The sequence below is a fragment of the Neopelma chrysocephalum genome, unplaced genomic scaffold (assembly GCF_003984885.1).
Source record: "Neopelma chrysocephalum unplaced genomic scaffold, ASM398488v2 Primary Assembly neopelma1_108, whole genome shotgun sequence".
NCBI classification, from domain to species: Eukaryota; Metazoa; Chordata; class Aves; order Passeriformes; family Pipridae; genus Neopelma; species Neopelma chrysocephalum.
In genome coordinates this window covers 589,032-607,513 of record NW_020897773.1, presented here as the reverse complement: position 1 = coordinate 607,513, position 18,482 = coordinate 589,032, and the positions used below count along the sequence as shown (strand labels likewise).

Genomic DNA, 18,482 nt, shown 5'->3' with positions numbered 1-18,482 from the left:
CAGAATGGGGTCCTGCCAGACAGCGAACTGCGCACGGAGGCTGTCCAGCAGAGGAAGAGCAGAAGAGCATATGATTATGAACACAATTATGGGATTACACACAAATTGGGCAGATTATTAAAGACACATCACAGATGTACACCCATTCACAGTTTATCCTCAGAAATAACCTGGGCTACCCCTGCTCTGCAGATACATCTGGAAGGAAATGTGGCAGGTGGTTTGCAGGGAAAACCAAAGGGCAGTGCTGCCTTCACCCTTGCCTTTTGCCTTGCATATGTTCAGGTTTTTAATATCCATCGTTTGCTCTGTGTGGGGATTGCCTTAACTCAGCCTGCAAATTGAAGCTGGCTCAGAAATTAGCAGGTGGTTTGGTGAGAGGGTTTAACCCCTGGGTTTGGCAGCTGAAAATGTGTACTGGTCTTCTGCCTTTTTTTTTTTCAGTTTCATCCATTTCATCTTTAGGCAGGTTCCTGGCAACTTCCTGAGATCCTCCCTCCTCCTCTGTCATGCAGCCACAGATGTCATCAGCAGAGATGACAAAGTGGAGCCCCTCCAAACCAAAAGGCAGTAGGTGCTGGTAAGATGGGAGAAGGGCTTGCTTGGGGAACTGCCTGTCCTGTCAGCCTGAAAGATCTCAGACCTGGGTGGTTTGGGGCAATGCCCATCAGCCTCTGCCAGCCCCTGTAAAGGGAGCAGGGTCTTGGAGATGCCATCAGCAGCCTGAACTGTGTGTTGCTTCTGGCTTTGGAGGTGAGATGAGTGTGTCATCTCAATTCTCTGCAATACGATACAGGAGATATGATACAACTTTTACACCAGCAAAAGGCAGATAAAAGTTGGCAGTATTCTGGGTTGGTGATTTATACTAACTGGGTGATCGAAATTATGCAAATTTAAAAAAAGGATTCCTCTTCACCTAGACTAATGTTTTAGAGGCTTCTCAAGGGGTGTATGGGAAGTACACCCAGCAGCTAGGAGCAGCTAAACACTTCTGCTCAGCCTAAGGACTTGGTGTGAAACATAAAAAAAAAAAATGCCTTGGGTAAATGTATTCTGGGGAGGAAAGGGAGGGTCTAGGAGAGTCCCCAGGGCTTTTCTGGGGACAGCTGGCCCTAAAAGCAGAACCAGCCTCTCAGAAAGGTCTCTCTAACAGCAGAGATGCAGCCGGAGTCGCAAGGGAGAAAGGTCTTTCTCGTTCAAATGGATGCAACCAGGGCAGAAGGGGCTTCAGACAGCAGAGTTCACAGTCCTGGAGGGCCTCCCCCTTCCTGCACGTTTCATTTCATAAAGGGAAAAGGAAGTTCATAACCCATGTGGTGGGATGGGAGGCTCTACCAAATATGTCACGGGGCCTACTCAAACCCTCTTAGCCATTTCTCTGCCTACTGTGTTTCTCATGGACTTTCAGAGCCCATCATGTGGCTCTTCTTCCCTACAGTACAGTCCAGTGGCTTGGAGGGACATTAGGTGGGACTCGGTAACACGGCCACGGAGAGGAGAAGTCAGGGTGGTGAGTGTGCTGTACTTACTTGCAAGAATGACCATGTCCATCCCCCAAAATATACTCATAATCCAGCCAACCATCACGATCGCTGTCAGGATCTGAATCAGAGCAGCAGCAATGTTCAGCCAGAAGACACAACACATGTGCCTGTCAGGGAGGTCAGTCCGGGCTCCGCACAGCACGGTGAAAGCGGATACAAACGTTCCTAGGGAGAGAGCAGCAACACAACACCCAGTGAGGGCCACGGCTTCGTGCCAGATCCCTTCCCTTAGACCTACTTCTCATAGTGTCCCACTTCTTGTGCTCCCATTGCAGTGCTGAAAACCTGGCAGCGCTTTACAGGAGGACAAATGGAGACACATTCTTACTCGAACATGCTGCTGTCTCCCACTGAATTACAGCGACACATATATTTGAAAACCAGGATGGAAAAAGCACTCTTTGGGTTTTGGCTCCTTTTCCCCCACACCCAGCAGTAACCATTTATGCACTGTAGGCAGTTTACAAGGGAATGCTGTGTGTCTGTGGAGATACCAGTCTACCTTTTTTGGTGGCTCTCTCTTGGGGAGAAACACTTAATATACAGCAGGTCTAAAAGGGAAAACTGCACCCAGAGTTAGAGCAGGACTGGCTCTAGAAAGCTGTAAGGGTCTGGCAGTCTGTTACTATTTCCAAATACTGCTCTAGAATGAGCGCACACACACAAAGAAGAGGTGCTAATGTGGCACTGCATCTTTGCACAGTGCTTTCCCCAGTCAAAAGTTGTAACCTGAGGTCATGTTTGAACAAAGCAGAAGTAGCTAAACTTAAAGTGCTGGAGCCAGGAAACCTGGTGATGCAGCCCTTGGCTCTGCTTGAGACCAACTAACAAATCTTGCAGCCACCCTTCAGACTTCCTAAAATGTTTCAAATGGAGGATCTTCTTGATGTGTGAAAGTTAAAGCTGAGTGAAAAAAATCACACCACAGCAGCCATTCACAAAGATTCTTCCTAAATTTACCCAGTTGGACAAGCGGGATCACTTATTCACAGCTGATGTCCTGGGCTCATGGCTGGCTGAAACCCACAGCTTGGGGAAGCCTTGTCTGTCCCACAACCAACCTGCTGAAATACACAGCATAGGCAAAAAGCAGAAGAAACAGTTTTTGACCCCTATAATGTACAAGCTGTTGGCCACGACATTCGGGCACCTTATCTACATATGCATTTCAACACCTGTTAGCATTATGAATTGTCCTTGGGTTTTTTCTAATACAAATACAGCATTGCTAAGGTAGGAACAAAGGTGCAATGTCGATTGTACTGGATAACATAGTTCTGTGGGATGTTTTCTTTGGTCAATTTTGTTGAATTAAAACGATGGTTTCTACAAAAACTTCCCGTTTTCCTCTCAAAGGATGGAAGCCTGCAAACAGCCTGTAAGAATAAGCACATCTTCAATGCACAGGAGTGCTTTGTTGAACTGAGGGGAAGGTGGGAGCCCCTTGGTTTGACTGAAGACAGGGAGGAAACACTCAGTTTACACCCTTCCAGAAAAACTCATCAGATCAAGAGAGCGGAACGATCTGGTTAGAAGCAAAATACCATTTTGTCCTGCACTGCCAGGGTGGTGGAAAACATAATCTCTTTCATTGTTGCCACTTCTTCAGTGGGTCACAAGCATAACAGGCAGTTGAGGTGCCAAAACTCACTGGGAAAGGCTGGCTACAGCCTATTTTGAGTCTTACCATCCTCTGCAAGCTTCAATTCCAGCGTCCTCCTAACACTCCACCAGCTCCTAAAACCCCGCTCGTATTCCTGCCGCTGGCTCTATCCAATTTTGTACTCCCACCCGCTCCCTTTGCCACACGCTGAAGTTGGGCATGGAGCAGGCATGGAGCAGCACTGCAGTGCAGGGGAATGGGTGAGCATTGCTGGGGTGGTGGGAGGCAGCCTTAGGGCAGAGCATCACTGGAGGGGACTGGGGCACCATCTTCTGCTTGAGAAATGACCCTGGATTTGTCCTCTGCTTGGCTTTCACAGGCAGGGTTTCATCCCCTTATCAACCAAAACTAAATTGTCTGCAGAGAGAAAAAGGGGAAGTCATTTTAATCCCAAAGGATGTTGTGTAAGTCTCCCTATTGCTTTTTAAAAGAAACCGGTCTTTTGCTCTGTGGCTTTGTTTTCCATGTCTTTTATGTCCTCCATGTGGGATTATGTGACATCTCTGCCCTGCTTCACCCACCCTTTTTCTTCCTTCATAGTTTTTTTTAAAGCAGAAGGAAGCGTGGAATATTTCCCCCATGCTTCCTGAAACTGTTGTCTTCAAAATTACACCACTGCACTCTCTGAGATTAAATATGGATTGAGGCAAGATCAGAGACTGGGTGTTTATGTTTTCTCATCAGGATGAAAAATCTTGCCAGATGGAAATGCCTGTCTCTTTTTTAAATTAAAATCTTCCCCTCTTGCCTTACCTTTAACTCTTCCAAGATGTGTTACAAAGAAAGGTCATAAATGAGCAGTGTCTTCAACTACAGCTTCAAATCCTTCCAGTGAAGCTTTTAAGATTTTTACATCATTAGAGGAAGGTGCTGAATTAGCTAATTAATCCCCTAAACACCACAATGACTAAGCTAATGTCTAGTCCTATTCAGAAAGGAATAAAGCAAACAATGCAGTTAAGTGCCCCCCTCTGGACTGGGAATTGATACAGGAACTAGGATTAAAATCTCATGAACCTTGGCTTCTGATTGCCTCTTCAGGCCACTTTCCTACTCATGGGAGCCAATTAATTTTTCCACTGCCAATGCATTTTCGTTATTAATTATGATTAGCCAACCTTTGGGAGTTTGCTGGCATTCTTGAATTCAAGTCTTGAGCCATGCCAGCAGGCATAAGATGGAAGTATTTTTCCTCTAGTCCACATATGCTTGAAAATGTGAAGCAGAAGTCAGCGTCTTAAATGCATTTGCCAAGGTAGATGTTTTCCCCTTAAGAAGCCATCATAGTTACACATTGCCAAATATGGAAGTATTTGCATCTGGAAGCAAAGAGGTGGAGAGGAGGAGGAGAAGGAAGGCAAGCAAGCTGGATCTGCTGATACCTCCTGGCTGCATCAGAGCTGGGGCACTGAACCATTTCCCTTCCTGACCAAATATTCCGACACTTGAATACCTACAGCCCAGAAGTCATAAACTTGGTATGCCAGCTGCAGCTGGGGTGGTGTTGGCCAAGTAAAGCAGCTGTCCAAAAAGGTCTCAGGCTGTGAGTGTAACCAGCAAACAAACTTCTAACTTCACAAGCAGATGTCAACTAAAAGCCCACACAGTTATGCCACTATAACATAAGTAAATTATAGTAAGCACTTCTATCTTCCCAATGAAAAGCACCAAAGTTGCAGTAAAATCTGGGATTATTCTAAATCATTAATTAATACAGCTTCTTTGGGGACAGAGGGGAGGCGGCAAAGAGAAGATGTCCTATGTTACTTAACAAGTCTGTTCATTCAGCCCCGTGGGGCACTGGGGCCCATTGCAATCATCTGGCTAAGCCATACAGCCCCTGTGGCACCTGGAGCCAGCAAGTACCAGGGGCTGGGCAGAGGGATGGGTGGGAGCTGAGGATTGCTCTGCTGGAGCAGCTGGGAGGCAGAGGGTGAAAGTGCCCTGTGCAGTGAGGCTGTGAGATGTGACACCTATCTTGCTCTTTCACTTGGGGCAGCATCAGCCAGCTGGGGCACCAATGTGGTAATAGGCTAGAAAGAGAGCCCCTGGGAGCCTGTGCTTGCTTTGGCTGTCAGCCAAATTGGGGTATTTTTAGATTACACCAGTAAATATAGAATGCTTTTTGTTTTCAACACTTTAACCCATTGAACATGAAGTGGAAGCATTTTTGGTAGAACAACACTATAAATGGTGCAGCAAAGGAGCGGGTTTTGCCCTTTCTCTCCTCTCTCGTCATTCAGGATAGAGTCCCCACTCCGGTGTGTGCTGGTACCATGGCAGCCATGGCCTTCCCAAGAGCATCACCTGCTGGTTGGTTCCTGGCCTCACAGAGTACACCAAAATAGTGTGACAGGAATAGTTTGGAGTTTTTTCTCTTAGAGCGAAAACTCACACACTGGAGAGGGCTCCCCTGGTTTAGTATCATCTGAGTCACTCATCCAGGCTGGAGAAAGGCATGAGGGCAAGACCATGCCCTGCCCTGAACAGTCTCCTCTGTATTATCTGAGTGCAGCAGAGACTGCATTATGGAATATCTTAAGCCGTATTAGAGAAGTTTTTCTCTCCTGTTTTTGCAAGAATGCCTATCCTGGGCACTCCTGCAAGAGCTTTAGTCAGACATGGAGCTTGGCAGGTTTCATGTGGAGGACCTGGCTGTGAGCAAACTTCTGATGGCACCATCCCAGAAATATCAGAAGAGGGAGCCTGCTTGAAGCCAGGGTGCAAACCAGAGGAAGATGAGACACTGATGTGCACTGTAAGTGCAACTACTTTGAGCATGCAGACAATTTACTCGTGGGCTTCCCACTGACTGCCAGATATCTCAAATTTCCCAACACAAAGCATCTCTGCTGCAAGAAATCACATCTGATGAACTGTTCTGATACAGGTGGAAGCACAGCAAAAACCCAAATTGCTGCAATCAGGGGCAGCATGTGGAGATGATGATGATTCTGTGATGATGATCCCTATCCTACAAAAGCCTGGAGCTAGGGAGGGGATGGGAAATACTCCTTCCTCTTCCTGCAAGTCTGGATATCATATGAGACATTCCCTTGTAGTGCTGGGAGTTAATAGGGCAGTAGTATGGTGCCTCTTTTCCTGCTCCCAGAGGAGAAAAAAGAGGGCCATGTCATAATTCAGGAGCTGGAACAAAGCTGCAGGAGGCACACAGCTGTAGGTAGGTACAGGCAAAGATAGGAATGAAATTTGAGGTGTCTGTGGGAGCAAGGCTGTTGGATCGACACTGGGAGATGTAATTAATGAGTGTGTGTTTTCTGGGGATGAGACATACCTGTGTAGCTGTATTGTGTCAGGGGAGCGTTTTGTGTGGGGACACGTCTGATGTGACTTTGAATTTCCTTAACTAAAATGATTATTAGCTGTCATTAAACAGTGTTGGCAGGTATGTAAGGCAGATGTTGTGGATGTGCTGAAAATTCATGAGATGTGTTGGTTCTTGCTTGTGTGAGTCAGGAGAAGCTGTGTGAGAATGGTAATAAGGATTGCACTAGTTTCCTCGGTATAACAGTGAATATGGTATCTATTGGTTAAGGCATCCTCGGCTCCTTAGTCTCATGAACTTGTTTTTATACTCTAGTTTGGGCTGTAAAGAGTTGTGTCGTGTGGAGTCCTCTCATCCTTGGCATTAATCTGCAAACGAAGCTGTAGCCCTTTAGGTTATGATGAGGAAAAGAGAACTGCTAAAACTTGCCCAAGAAAGGGCTAAAGCAGTGTCTGCTGATGCTGAGAACCTTTGCCTTTTGCTTAGATAGAGATGGGTTGTGGAAAGGACACTATTAACAAGACACTAAAATGCAGTTGCAAAGCATTAACTCTCAGGATGGCTATCTGCTGAAGTCTCCTAAAGCAGAGAATTGTTTGTGTGTTTTATTAAGAAAACAGACGCAAAGTAAACCCCCCTAGAAGTGTGAATCCTCACCAGTGTCCCCCATCTCCACCTGGCTGGAACTCACTAGGGCTTAGGCTGCCTGAGAGAGAACCTGCCAGTGCAGGTGTGTCACCTAAACCCTCTGAAATAACAGTGCTTTCTTTCCAGGCTTATTGCAGCTCTTTGAACAGAAAAGGCTGGTTCAGATGAACTTCTGATGTCTACTGTGGCTCTTGCAGCTTGTGAGTGCAGAGCTCTTGTCAGGGTCTCCACCATGCCTCTTATTCACATGGCTTCCCCAGAGAGCTGTGACTGCAGGCAGGGGGCATGCAGTGAATCTCTTTGGTTTGCAGCAAAAGTAGAGGAGTGGAGGCTGTGGGGTGTCCCGAGGGAGCTAACCTTTCCTGAGTACCTGAGCCTGGCTTCGTGGCCAGATGTACTTTGCCCGGAGTCATATTCCCACCCAGTCTCCTTGGAGGCACTCAAAGCAAGCAATGGAAGACACCAAGCCACTTGCTATTCAGCTGAAATAGATGAAAATAAGTGCACACAGTTACAGCTGCACTCCTGGAGAGGAGCATTCAGCTGAACAGTCTGTGGCCTTCTCACACCGAGCAGCTTGGGAGTGCTGAAGAACTTGTGCTGCTCCTGCTCTGGGCTGGGGCTAGTGCTTAGTCCAGGATACTGGAGGCTGTCATTTACACAGCAATTCTTCACCAGTTAGTGGGTGCTGGACTTCTTTCTCTTGAAATATCAAGAACATAGAGATGGCAACACTGCAACACAATGCTGCAGCACCAGCAAGTTTTAGGCGTCCCACCCAAGAAAACATGCAACCTGTCAGTGGCATCCCCTACATCCTTCCCCTTGTAGTTCATTTCAGCCATGGAAGTAAGTCAGGACTGAGTGCAATTACCTGTTTTTTTTCCTAGAAATAATCCTGTTTTAGACCAACATCTTAAAAGCTTGGGGGTTTAGGTTAGAGTTTAATTAAACAGCCGTGGGCAAGCCTTTTTCCCCTTTCCAGTATCCGTACAGACTGAAGTCTGCCCCTGCCAAATACAGTGCAAGGGCACTAGGGAGGAGAGGTGGCTTTAATGATTTCAGGGGGAAGAACAGCAGGAGCAGTGGACAGCTTAGGAAACAGGAGGCTTACTTGGTCCCAGGTAGCACCTCTTGGAATCAAAAACCTGAACCCCACAAATTCCAGTCTGCTGGGAGGGACATAAATGATGTGCAGACACCTTGGTGGTAAAGTGATTGCCTGCGAATGCCAGGTCTTGTGGACAGTTGTGTGGGCAGGACTCAGGCAGGAACAGCAGGAGCCGAAGGGTAGGAGAGAGAGAGGAGAAAAGGAAGGAGGAGAGAGTGGAGGCAGCAAACGTGACAGAACCTAGACGTTGCCATGGAGAGGAGCTCATGAATTTTTCCTCTGTGGCCTGCTATTAAAAATGTTTTGTTTGGCTTCTGCCAGCACATTGTTTTTATTTTCCCCTTCCATATCAGAAGGACATTCAAAGAGAATTCTGGCCCTCTCTGGTCCTTTTGGCCTCGCTACGGACAAAAATACACAGTCACTTGACAAGTGAGAGCTGGCACTTGCAGTTCTTGTCTCCATAGGGTTTGTTCCAACTCCCAAGCCTGCAGAAGGCAGGCTGTATATAGCCTTAGCTTTCTGGTTTCCCTATGTACGTGAAAAATGACCAGCATGTCCCGAAGCATTATTGGCCCGTGACTGATCCCAAATGTCCCAGTCCCTCACTGTAGCTCCAGCACGAAGCTCTGCATCTGTTTGTTATTAGTAGGTCTGTGTCATGTGGTCAGAACAGGCTTGACAGTGTTTATGTAGCATCCACAGAAGACAGCCCACGTGTAAGTAAGACAGCAGCGCCTTTGCATCAAAAATGAGATTTTTCTCATATTTAATGCTTTAGAAAAAGTTAACTCTTCTAAAAATGCAGTTTTTTAACCAAAACTTCAAAACTTGACTGTGACAAACTTTCACAGACTTCCAAGGCTAAAAATACACAGCAAAATCTTAAATTACATGGAAGGGGGGGCTGCATGAAGGTGAACTGACTTACTAAAGCTTTAATTATACATGGACCCATCAATATTATTTTTACTCTGCAGCACTGCAATGTTTTGAACACTTAAAAGCAGCCACCCATAAATAGTGAGATTGCAGTACAACTTGTTCCACTGCCAGACATTCCACAATCCTTGGGCGAAGTTTTCCAATCCAATCCTATGGTTTAATTCTGTTGACTTGATGCTTAAAGTTAAGGGTGTGCTAGAAGTATTTGAGACTGGAGAATTTCTGCTGAAGAGCAAATGCAAGGCCACATTGGATGATCCATGGTGATGGTGCAGACCTCGGACTTCTGCCAAGACTTGCTGAATTATCTTTGCAAGTTGTACCTACCTGATTCCCAAACTGATTTCTTTCCCTCTTGTATAAATGATGTGATCCCAGAACCACCACTGACATTTTCCATTTTCCATCATGCTTTACAATATTATGAACCACTGCAGAGAACATGTAATTTCCCAGAAGTAAAAGGGGAGGTGGGGGAGGAATATTGCTACACAGACACCTAGACATAGAAAATGGGAAAGTTGCAACAAATAATACCTACCACCTACAGTCGGAGAAAAATAATTGCTGAAGATAAGCCTATCCACACTAGAAGTATCATCTCTTGTCATACTTCCAAGGTAACATTCCATAAGGAGAAATTCTTTGCTGCTTCTCACAGGAAAGACACTGAGATACTTAGCTGACATTCAGGTCAACTGTCTGAACACAACAGTGACCTGTTGCTTACTCCCAGCTTCTTCCCAACATAACACTAGTACCTCACTGACAGACATATTCCTTCCCAACTTCTTCTGGCTCCTGGTAGAGTCACTTGGCTATTCCTGCCTGTCCAAGTCACACTGTAGCTAATCACTACACCTGTCCTGCTGACTGTGGTGGTACAGAGGGATGCTTTGCTGGGTGTAGAGAAGTCATCCTCTGGGCACAGCAAGCTTTCCAGCAGCTTGAGCTTGCATAGACTCATCTGGCTTGCTTCTTGCCGGCAGCTAGACTGGCTTAGTTAAATCTGATACGGTTCCCCACTAGTGCTGTGCAGCCTGTCAGGCAGATGTTTGCTATGAAGTGGACAACAGGCTGTCTGCACATTACAGACAGGGAACAATTTACCAGGGAGAGTAAATGACATGTCACTGGTTCTGCTGCTAGCCAGGGGCACTGCTATGAAAAGAACTGAGGCACTGCAGCTGTGCTTCTGCTCAATGCTTACTTTCTTCTTTGCTAATGGAATGAAGAGAGGATTTTAATTAATTTGCATCCTTATTAAGTATGCCAGCGTTCAGAGAAATAATGCCATTTGCTTCCAATTATAACAAACATAAAGTAAAGCAAAAGGCAAGACCACTGTTTACAGCTCAGGGCACTTTGCTAAAAGCTCATCTGACCTAAGTGGACGCATTCCTGGTGCTCTGTAATTTTATCAGCAACTTAAAAGCTCCGTTTCATGGAATCAGCTCTATTGCTGGTTTCTCTCTGCTGTCTCCTGCCATGCAGAACTTTCTGTATTCATATTGTCTACTATTAAAACAGGTGCTTGCTCCACCTTGTGCTCCCTTCTCTTCCTTCCAGCTGCCCGGGAACACGAGCTAGCTCTGCCACACCTCTCCTAGTCCCAGGGTGCTCTGCACTCACCTGCTGCAGAAGCTTGGGACCCAACACAAAATAACTGTCCACTAAACTATCTCTTATTTTTAAGACTACAATCCTATTCACAATTCTTAAGCACCTCCAGAAATGAATTTTCTGTTTTCTTGGTGCACATCCAGAAACAAATGTCAAGCCATTCTGTTTCATGCTACTGATGATATTGGAGTAATTTGAATGTGGCTTTTCACCCAAACTTAACAAACCTGGAAGCTTCAACAGCAGAATGTCTGGAGAGAGCGCCGCCTCATTTCAGAGTGGCCATGAAAGCTTTCTGGCTTTCTGATACCTCCGGTTTCTAAAGGCTGACGGCAGTAAGAGCTGTGTAACAGTAGAAAAATAATGAGGATAAGGCTATGGATTCTCAGAAGCTTTCACAAAGGCTCTTGCCAATTATGCAGTGATGAACTGAAGTTTATTCATAATTGTCTGTGCCAGGGAAAGCTCTTTCTTGTCAGGCACAGAGCAGGAGGCGGGCATGCATGACCCTCCAGCTTCCGCACCAGCGTAAGGGCTCTGACTGGCTCCCGATGTTTTACTGGGTGAAGCCACATCAAATGCTCACTTGTCTTCCTGCCTCTGCCCTCTCAGAGGTTAATTAAGTGCCATTAGTGCCCATCTCAGGATGCTCTAATTGAGCAGAAGGAAAGCAGCAGGCTGGGGCAATGCCCGGTTGGAATGCATCCAGCCCGGCAGCCGCAGCTCAAGGTGAGGTCCATGGCTGCACTGCCTCATCTGTCTTTCTGATCAATGCCTTGCAACGAGTTTTGCTCTTTGAAGCTACCTAACTGCATTTGCTCTGCTCTTGGAAGGACAGATTAACTACTTCTAAGATTCACTGAGCAGTGATTCTGAGCTTGCTGTGATACCCTGGAGCCCTTCACTGTGAAGACAAATCATGTTAATTAGGGACTACCAAGACACAAGACAGAATTAATCTTATTAGTAAGTCAGATGGGGATGTGGAGCAATTAGACCTTATTCTACAGAACAAGGCAGCTGAAATGGAAGTGTAATAAATTGCACCAGCTTCCAAAATCATCCCAAAGTACAAGCTATCTTTTAAGGACTATAGGAATGTAAACCAAAACTGTGACATAATGTTTGGAGATCTGCAGTGATAAGTGTGCAGCAGACTAATGAAAAGACCTTTTTTTAATCCAGAAAACTCAGTGCATGCATTTTATGAGCCAAAGCATCTCAAGCAGGGACTTAAAGGGGACATGGCAGAGTTGCGCTCTAGCCCAGAGGTGTGGTGCTGCACCCAGGAGTCTGGAATACAATTTTTGAGACCAGAACTCAGTACTGTATTTATAGCTGCTTGCTAAATAATTCTGAAACTGTAACTTTATTCTTATAATGCTGAATTAACATTATTAAGGTGTTAATATAGATAGTCTGTGAGACAAAATTTACTGTCCTTCATGCATCTAACCTGATGGGGTTATATCCCTCTTGTTCTGTTCAGTGCTACCATTAGTCAAATAGTGACCAGGTCTTGCTTTTAAAGGTCAGTTTTCATAAAAACACTATTCTTAGATGAAATGTAAAGCACTTTGCCTACTAAAGCCACTGCAAAGTTGCTGTTTTACTCATGTGCATAGCATCTGAAATATTTAGGAGATGGTGCTTTACACTCTAAGCTTGGCTTTGGTACTTTCAGGTGATTCAGGCAGTTTAAAAACAAAAATCTCATTTCATGGTAAGTTTACTTGATTGAGAATATAAATATGTTTTATCTTCTTCAGCAAAACCACAGGGAACATTTTTAACAATACAGGCATCTTAACTTGCATTCATTTTAACTGGAACTTCCCACATTAACATCCCTGAACAGCAGATTCAAATATGATTGATTCTGTACAAGAGCAGTGTGGGACGAGGAGGACAAGGATCCACCCAGAGCTGGGCTGCAACAACCCACAGTCTCTTTGGTGAGGAGGACAGGCACTGTCATTCTAGAGGTGAAGCACAAAGCCAGAGTGAGCCTCTACACATGACCAGTCTTGCTCCTGCAGGGAAGATGGTGAGAAGATTTGGAGTCTTCCAGAGCCTTTTTGGCTTCCCGTGGAAAGAGCCCAGGCAGATCAACAAAAGCAAGTCTTTTTTGGCAGTGGAGAAATGAGCTGTGGTACCTTATGCCTGACATCACCCCAGCAGAGGCTCCATAAATAGTTAAGGCTGGAGTGACCCCTGACTTTACAGATTCTGTGAATATGAGCACCAGCCAACACAAATTAATCCACCTAGATAAAACGGTTTTATGAAAGGAAGATTTCTTACTAGGGTGGAGAAAATGTGGATATTATGGAGGCTAATACATGTATCCGCATAAGCAGGTAACCCGTGATATTGTGGATGAGAACCCGAACAACCTGCTCTAGTTTAACCCACTTGGAGGAAGGACTAAGTGGCCTCCAAAAGTCTCTTCCAGTCCCAGCTATTCTATGGTATTTCAGTAACTTTATCTATTCCATGCAAAGCTTAGCTGATCTCTTGGTTTCTTTTCCCAGAGCCACATCCTTCTGCCACTACACGACTGACAGCTCTTGAACACAGGGCTCTCCATGATTTTTCAATTTATTTTTGAAGAGCTGTTCTGTTTCTAAAATGTCAGGTGCAATTACTCTCATAGCAAGCAGAAAGCGTGCTTGTGAGTTGCTGATCACACCAAAACAGGTGAACTTCGAGTCAACAGCCTCCCTGCTTTGACATGGCCCCTCCTGATCTGTGCATGCTCATATCAAAGAGCTCATCCAGCCTCTGAGAGAGATGCCTTAGTATTAAAAGGAATTACTGCTTTATGCAGAAGCGTGGTCTTTCTTTAAAAGAAATGTTTACTTGGATATAATCATCATTTCTGCAGGGACTAGTCCTCTTCTGTCTAAACCAAAGCTAAAGGAAATGTCACAGCTTAGTTGAGCAGGTCACAAACATAGATGAATACTCGGTCATGTTTGGGTGCCAGGTTATCCACAAACAGTTAATGCCTCTTGGCCATCTGAGCTGTGTCCAGCAAGGCCTGCAGAGGCACAGCCCTTTAAGTGTGCCTGTGAGATTTTGATTATGGTCTTTTCAGCTGAATGCACTCCCCTACCCCATCACTAGGAGTTCCTGTGTTCCCAATTTGCAGGAAATAGCATTTGATTTACATATAATTCTGTCAAAAGGCAAATTTTTCCTTGACCGAATAATTTCCAGTATCTGCCAACTAGCTACTGGTCAGCATTAGATAAAAATGCATGATGTGCATTGGTTTGTACATATCACAAAGAACTGAGTTACCAACATCACAATATAGCAGATAATTATTCTGAGTGAAATATGGAAAGCAATACCTATATCATATAATGATTGGAAGACACCATTCTTCAGAGGTTAGAGAAGATTTATATGGAGGGAGACATACCAGGGAAAGAGTTACACAGAAAAACTGGAAATTATCATGGTTTCATCCTGTCTGTGCTTTTTTTCTAATTCTCATGTTGAATAGGTTACAATGAGGTTAGGGGCAATGGTAACATGCTTTAACACTCCTACGCTGGAAGCACTTATCTTGCTGTTAAAGGGGGCAGCTGAGAAGAGATTCAGACTTTTAAATATCCTTTCCTACCTTACTGAGATGCTGTTAGACTGGAGGCAGGGGACCAACCCTGACACTGACATTGCAACACAAGACTTCACAACCTAAACAAAGATGTTGTTTCTCTGCTTCTGTATGTCCTCCAGTTTGACTAACTGGAATTCACTAGGGTCAGTTTTTACCTAGTTTTCCAAGGTGTTTTCTAGACAAGGCTGGTTTTGGGGGAGTACCAGTCCTGCAGAGGAAAGGGAATTCATATTTGCTACTTATGTGCCAGTCAGAGCCAGCACCTTCATGTGGTAGGCAATGTATGCGCCCCAGAAGACTCTGCCTGTGCCAAAGAGCTCTTACTGCAGTTTTTTAATATCCCCAAAGCTACTCCTCCCTTATTCTTCTTGGTAACTGATGTTGTGTACTGTGGCTCTGAAGAGCCTGTGGCTCTCTGGAGCAGCTCAAAAAGCTTCATAACCTCCCACTCACCAAGCTCTGCCTTTTGCACCTTGCATGGCTCCCCCTGGTTCAGAACTCTGGAGCAAGCAGCAAGGAAAGCAGAGGAATGCATTTATTTCCTTGGAAAGAAGGAGTGGGCATAGAAGGAAAACACTTCTTTTAAGAGGGCAGGCGCAACCAAGGGACCATCCATCTAACCTTTATTCATTCCCCTGTTGTTTTTCTTTTCCTTCTGCCAAAAAATACGTCTATATTGGACCCAGATTCATCTCTGACATAGATCAGTTGACTGCCAGAGTTACACTGGGGATTAATTTGGCACATGAGGTCTAACCTGATCTTGGCAGCAATTCAGAAGTGCAAACAGCAGAAAGACAGTACTTTTAAATAATAGTAACAGGCCATGGCAAACAGTATATGCCTGCTGCTCAGTATGAGGTTGATAACTCAAATTCAAACGTGAAGTTGAGGAGGGCTAACATGAATAGCATGGATACATACTCAAGCAGAATTAGAAATTGTAGAAAATTGATTCTATACGCATATTGCACTTTCCTAACTTTTTATCAGTTCTGTTGTGCTGTACAAGGATCGAGTAGGGCTCCATACAGCACACGGTGTTGCTCTCCTTGCTCCTTAGCTGAGCAGGACCACAGTGCCTGGTGATCCTGGCAGGCTCTTTGGGCTTGTGTTGTGCCCAGAAACCGTACAGCTGGGAGACTAATTATCCAGCTCCTGTCACCCTGCAGCTTCTAGTTTAAGCTTGTGGTTTAAGCTTGTATCTGGCTTGGGTTCACTGTATCAGCATTCACACTACAATGTGAATTCAGTTTGTGGGAGTGCACAGCTGAAACTAAAGTGAGATCTACACTTTACCTCACTACAGAAAAAGGTCTCTTGTAAGTCTCCTACCTCAGCAGAGTTGTGTTAGTCGTGCAGCTCCACTTGTCTCTTGAGCTGCCCCTTCCTACCTCCCTTTGTTTTGGAAATGTTGCAATGTTGCCTCAGTTTTCTCTTCTTTCACAAATGAAGTTTTTGTCCTCTCTGATGAAATAGTTCTCACAAAGGCCTGCAAACAGTCTGGATGAGTGTCAGGACCTCTGCTCCATCTGCAGAATTTCTGGTTCCTAGCTCTGGACTACATTAGGGGCTCTCTGCTATTCGATGTCTTGCCATCTGTCTTACTTCTCTCTCCTACCGTATCCCCAACATCTCTCGCTCTACATTACCATCTTTCTCCTCCTGTTTCACAGGGACACAGATTGAGTCTCTGCAACTCCCTTCTCCCTCTCTTCTGTTTCCTCCATACCATGCTCCCTTTAAACTTCATCTGCACACAAGCCTTTGTTTCTGTGCCGGTGACTCAAACTCTGGTACCTCTTTAGGACATTTCTCCCACATCTTGCCTACTCTTCCTGGTATCTCTGCTTGGACATCCTCTTGTCTTAATGAAGATGGCAAAGTTAAACTCCATTTCTTTGCATAGTGAATGTTTCTTACTGATGACACCACCAACCACCTTTCCATCAATCTGGTTTGCAAGTAAAGAGAAAAGGAGGATAATTATGTATTTAATTCCTCCCTCTCCTTTTCACATGCACTCAGGTCACTGCGACTACTATCTCTTTTTCTCTCTCTCACAAACTTAAATGTTTTTTCCTTCCTTATATTCATCAATCACTAGAGCTTACTCTCCAGCCAGAGTTCCCCTTCACACATCACATCAAATGCTTTTCACTCTAAGGCTTTCAGAGCTGGCGAACACCTACTGCTGTTCTCATTTACACACACCCTGCAACACAAACCCCCTTCCTTGAATTAGGGGTTTGTTCCAGTTCCTGTGTGACACAAGGTTACTTGCTGCAACAATTTATTTCTGTAGTTAATAATTGTCCCCATTCATAGTAGGAATCTACAAAGGTTAGATCAGTTAAACCATTGTTGTGTAACTTTATTTTTTTATTTCTCTTTTTAAGACTAACCAATAGGTCTGATGATTCTCTTGCACACGTAGATATCTGCAGTTCTAAGTACCAAAATGACAGGCAGCTATACTTTCTCCTGCCCAAAGTTCAGTAGTTAGGGGCAGAGAGACAGCTGTTCACTAACACAAACTATGGTGACTCGCCCCACACTCCTCCTTAAAGCATGGGCTACCATGTGCTCTCTGAAAGCATGGACCACTGATATACTGCTATATACCTCAGTGTTCTCCTCCTACTTAGGAATTCCTTACTCTTCTATGCTAATCCTTACAGGTGTCTGAAGTGTATTTCTACAGTCATTATAGCTTCCTACACTTGAGCATTAAATAACCCCACGTTTCTAGCTAAAATAATTCATTTTTCTTTTAATTTTAGTGATAAAAACGTAGCATTTTTTCCTTCCCTCACATTTTATGGAATAAGATTTCTAGTACAGTATCGTACAAAAGCAACAATCTGACACATTAGAGCTATTCTGCCATCTTTTATTGTGCCTGCAATGAAAAAAAATAAGCATGTATTTTTAGCTGACTGTGCTACACAGAACAATCTGATAGCAGAAGCCTGTTATTGTCATTCAAAGGAACATTTGTTTAACCAGATGCAGTCATGAAAAATGATCTTAAATTTTACAATTCGTATTTTCTAGCGCTGTTCCATGCAAAATCCAAATATGTCAATGCATTAAGACCACATCACAGACTGCACCTTATTCCTTTTCTTGAAGACAGATTGTAACAGGACCAACACTTTGGGACATCAGAGCCATCCACAGCAAGTCACATGTCTCCATCTCAGATACGAGGGTGATTAAGATGGTGCAATACTCTAAGAAGGGTTTATTGTAGGATCTCACATCCATAATGATTACACTGTGCTCTACAAAGGGAACCACTGTCCTATGGCAGCTCCTTGCAGGGAAAAGCAATAGCAAGTTGGTACACAGGACAGCAGGGCAGAAGGGAAGTTTAAGTTCAAAATGCATAGATCGAACTCCTTAGGTTCCTCAGGGTTGTGCAGACTGCCTGACGTCTCGCCCAGAAAATATTTCTCAAGTAGAAAAGGAATTTCAGCACCCAGTAGAAACACTGCGTGCTTGTGTCTGGGCAAAATTGGGACCCTGGGTGGACCTGGGCTGTAGGTGGAGCAAACCATCCTAAATGTATGCTTCATGAAGGATCACTAAGCACAGAGAGCTCAAGGCTGCAGTGCTCCCCTGGCAGTTCCTACTGTGTTCCCCTGCAAGAAACCAAAGGCAGTGCAGGACACTTTGGAAATCTTTGCATTTGCCTTTGCAATTTGCTCTGTATTCTTCTCAACTGTTGCATCTGACAGAAAGCAAGACCAGATTTGGGGTGGTAAGAGGACTGGATGGAGTAAAAATTGTGATTAATTCTCCTCAGTACTAATTAAACTAATACTGATCAAAATACACACAGAAGAAAGATCAGTTGAAGCCTACTACAACACTGGGATGCAATTACAACTTGTGGGGTAGGAAGTCCCTAAATCACAGAATACCTTGAGGAAGAAAGGAGTATCTGGAGAAGGTGCTGGTGCATTTGCTGACACATTGGCTATACAAAGAAGAACCTGCCTGATGCTGTGGGAAAGTTCAGT

General features: G+C 44.7%; 1 protein-coding gene across 7 annotated transcripts in view; it reads right to left on the bottom strand.

The window, feature by feature from the left end:
* The window catches only part of STUM (stum, mechanosensory transduction mediator homolog), a 48,047-nt gene that overhangs the window by 12,861 nt on the left and 16,704 nt on the right, over positions 1-18,482 (bottom strand). For all 7 annotated transcript variants that reach the window (XM_027696510.1, XM_027696507.1, XM_027696508.1 and 4 more), the window contains exon 2: positions 1,533-1,712. In XM_027696510.1, coding sequence (XP_027552311.1) covers positions 1,533-1,712 — 180 coding nt within the window. The remainder of the gene's footprint in view (positions 1-1,532; positions 1,713-18,482) is intronic.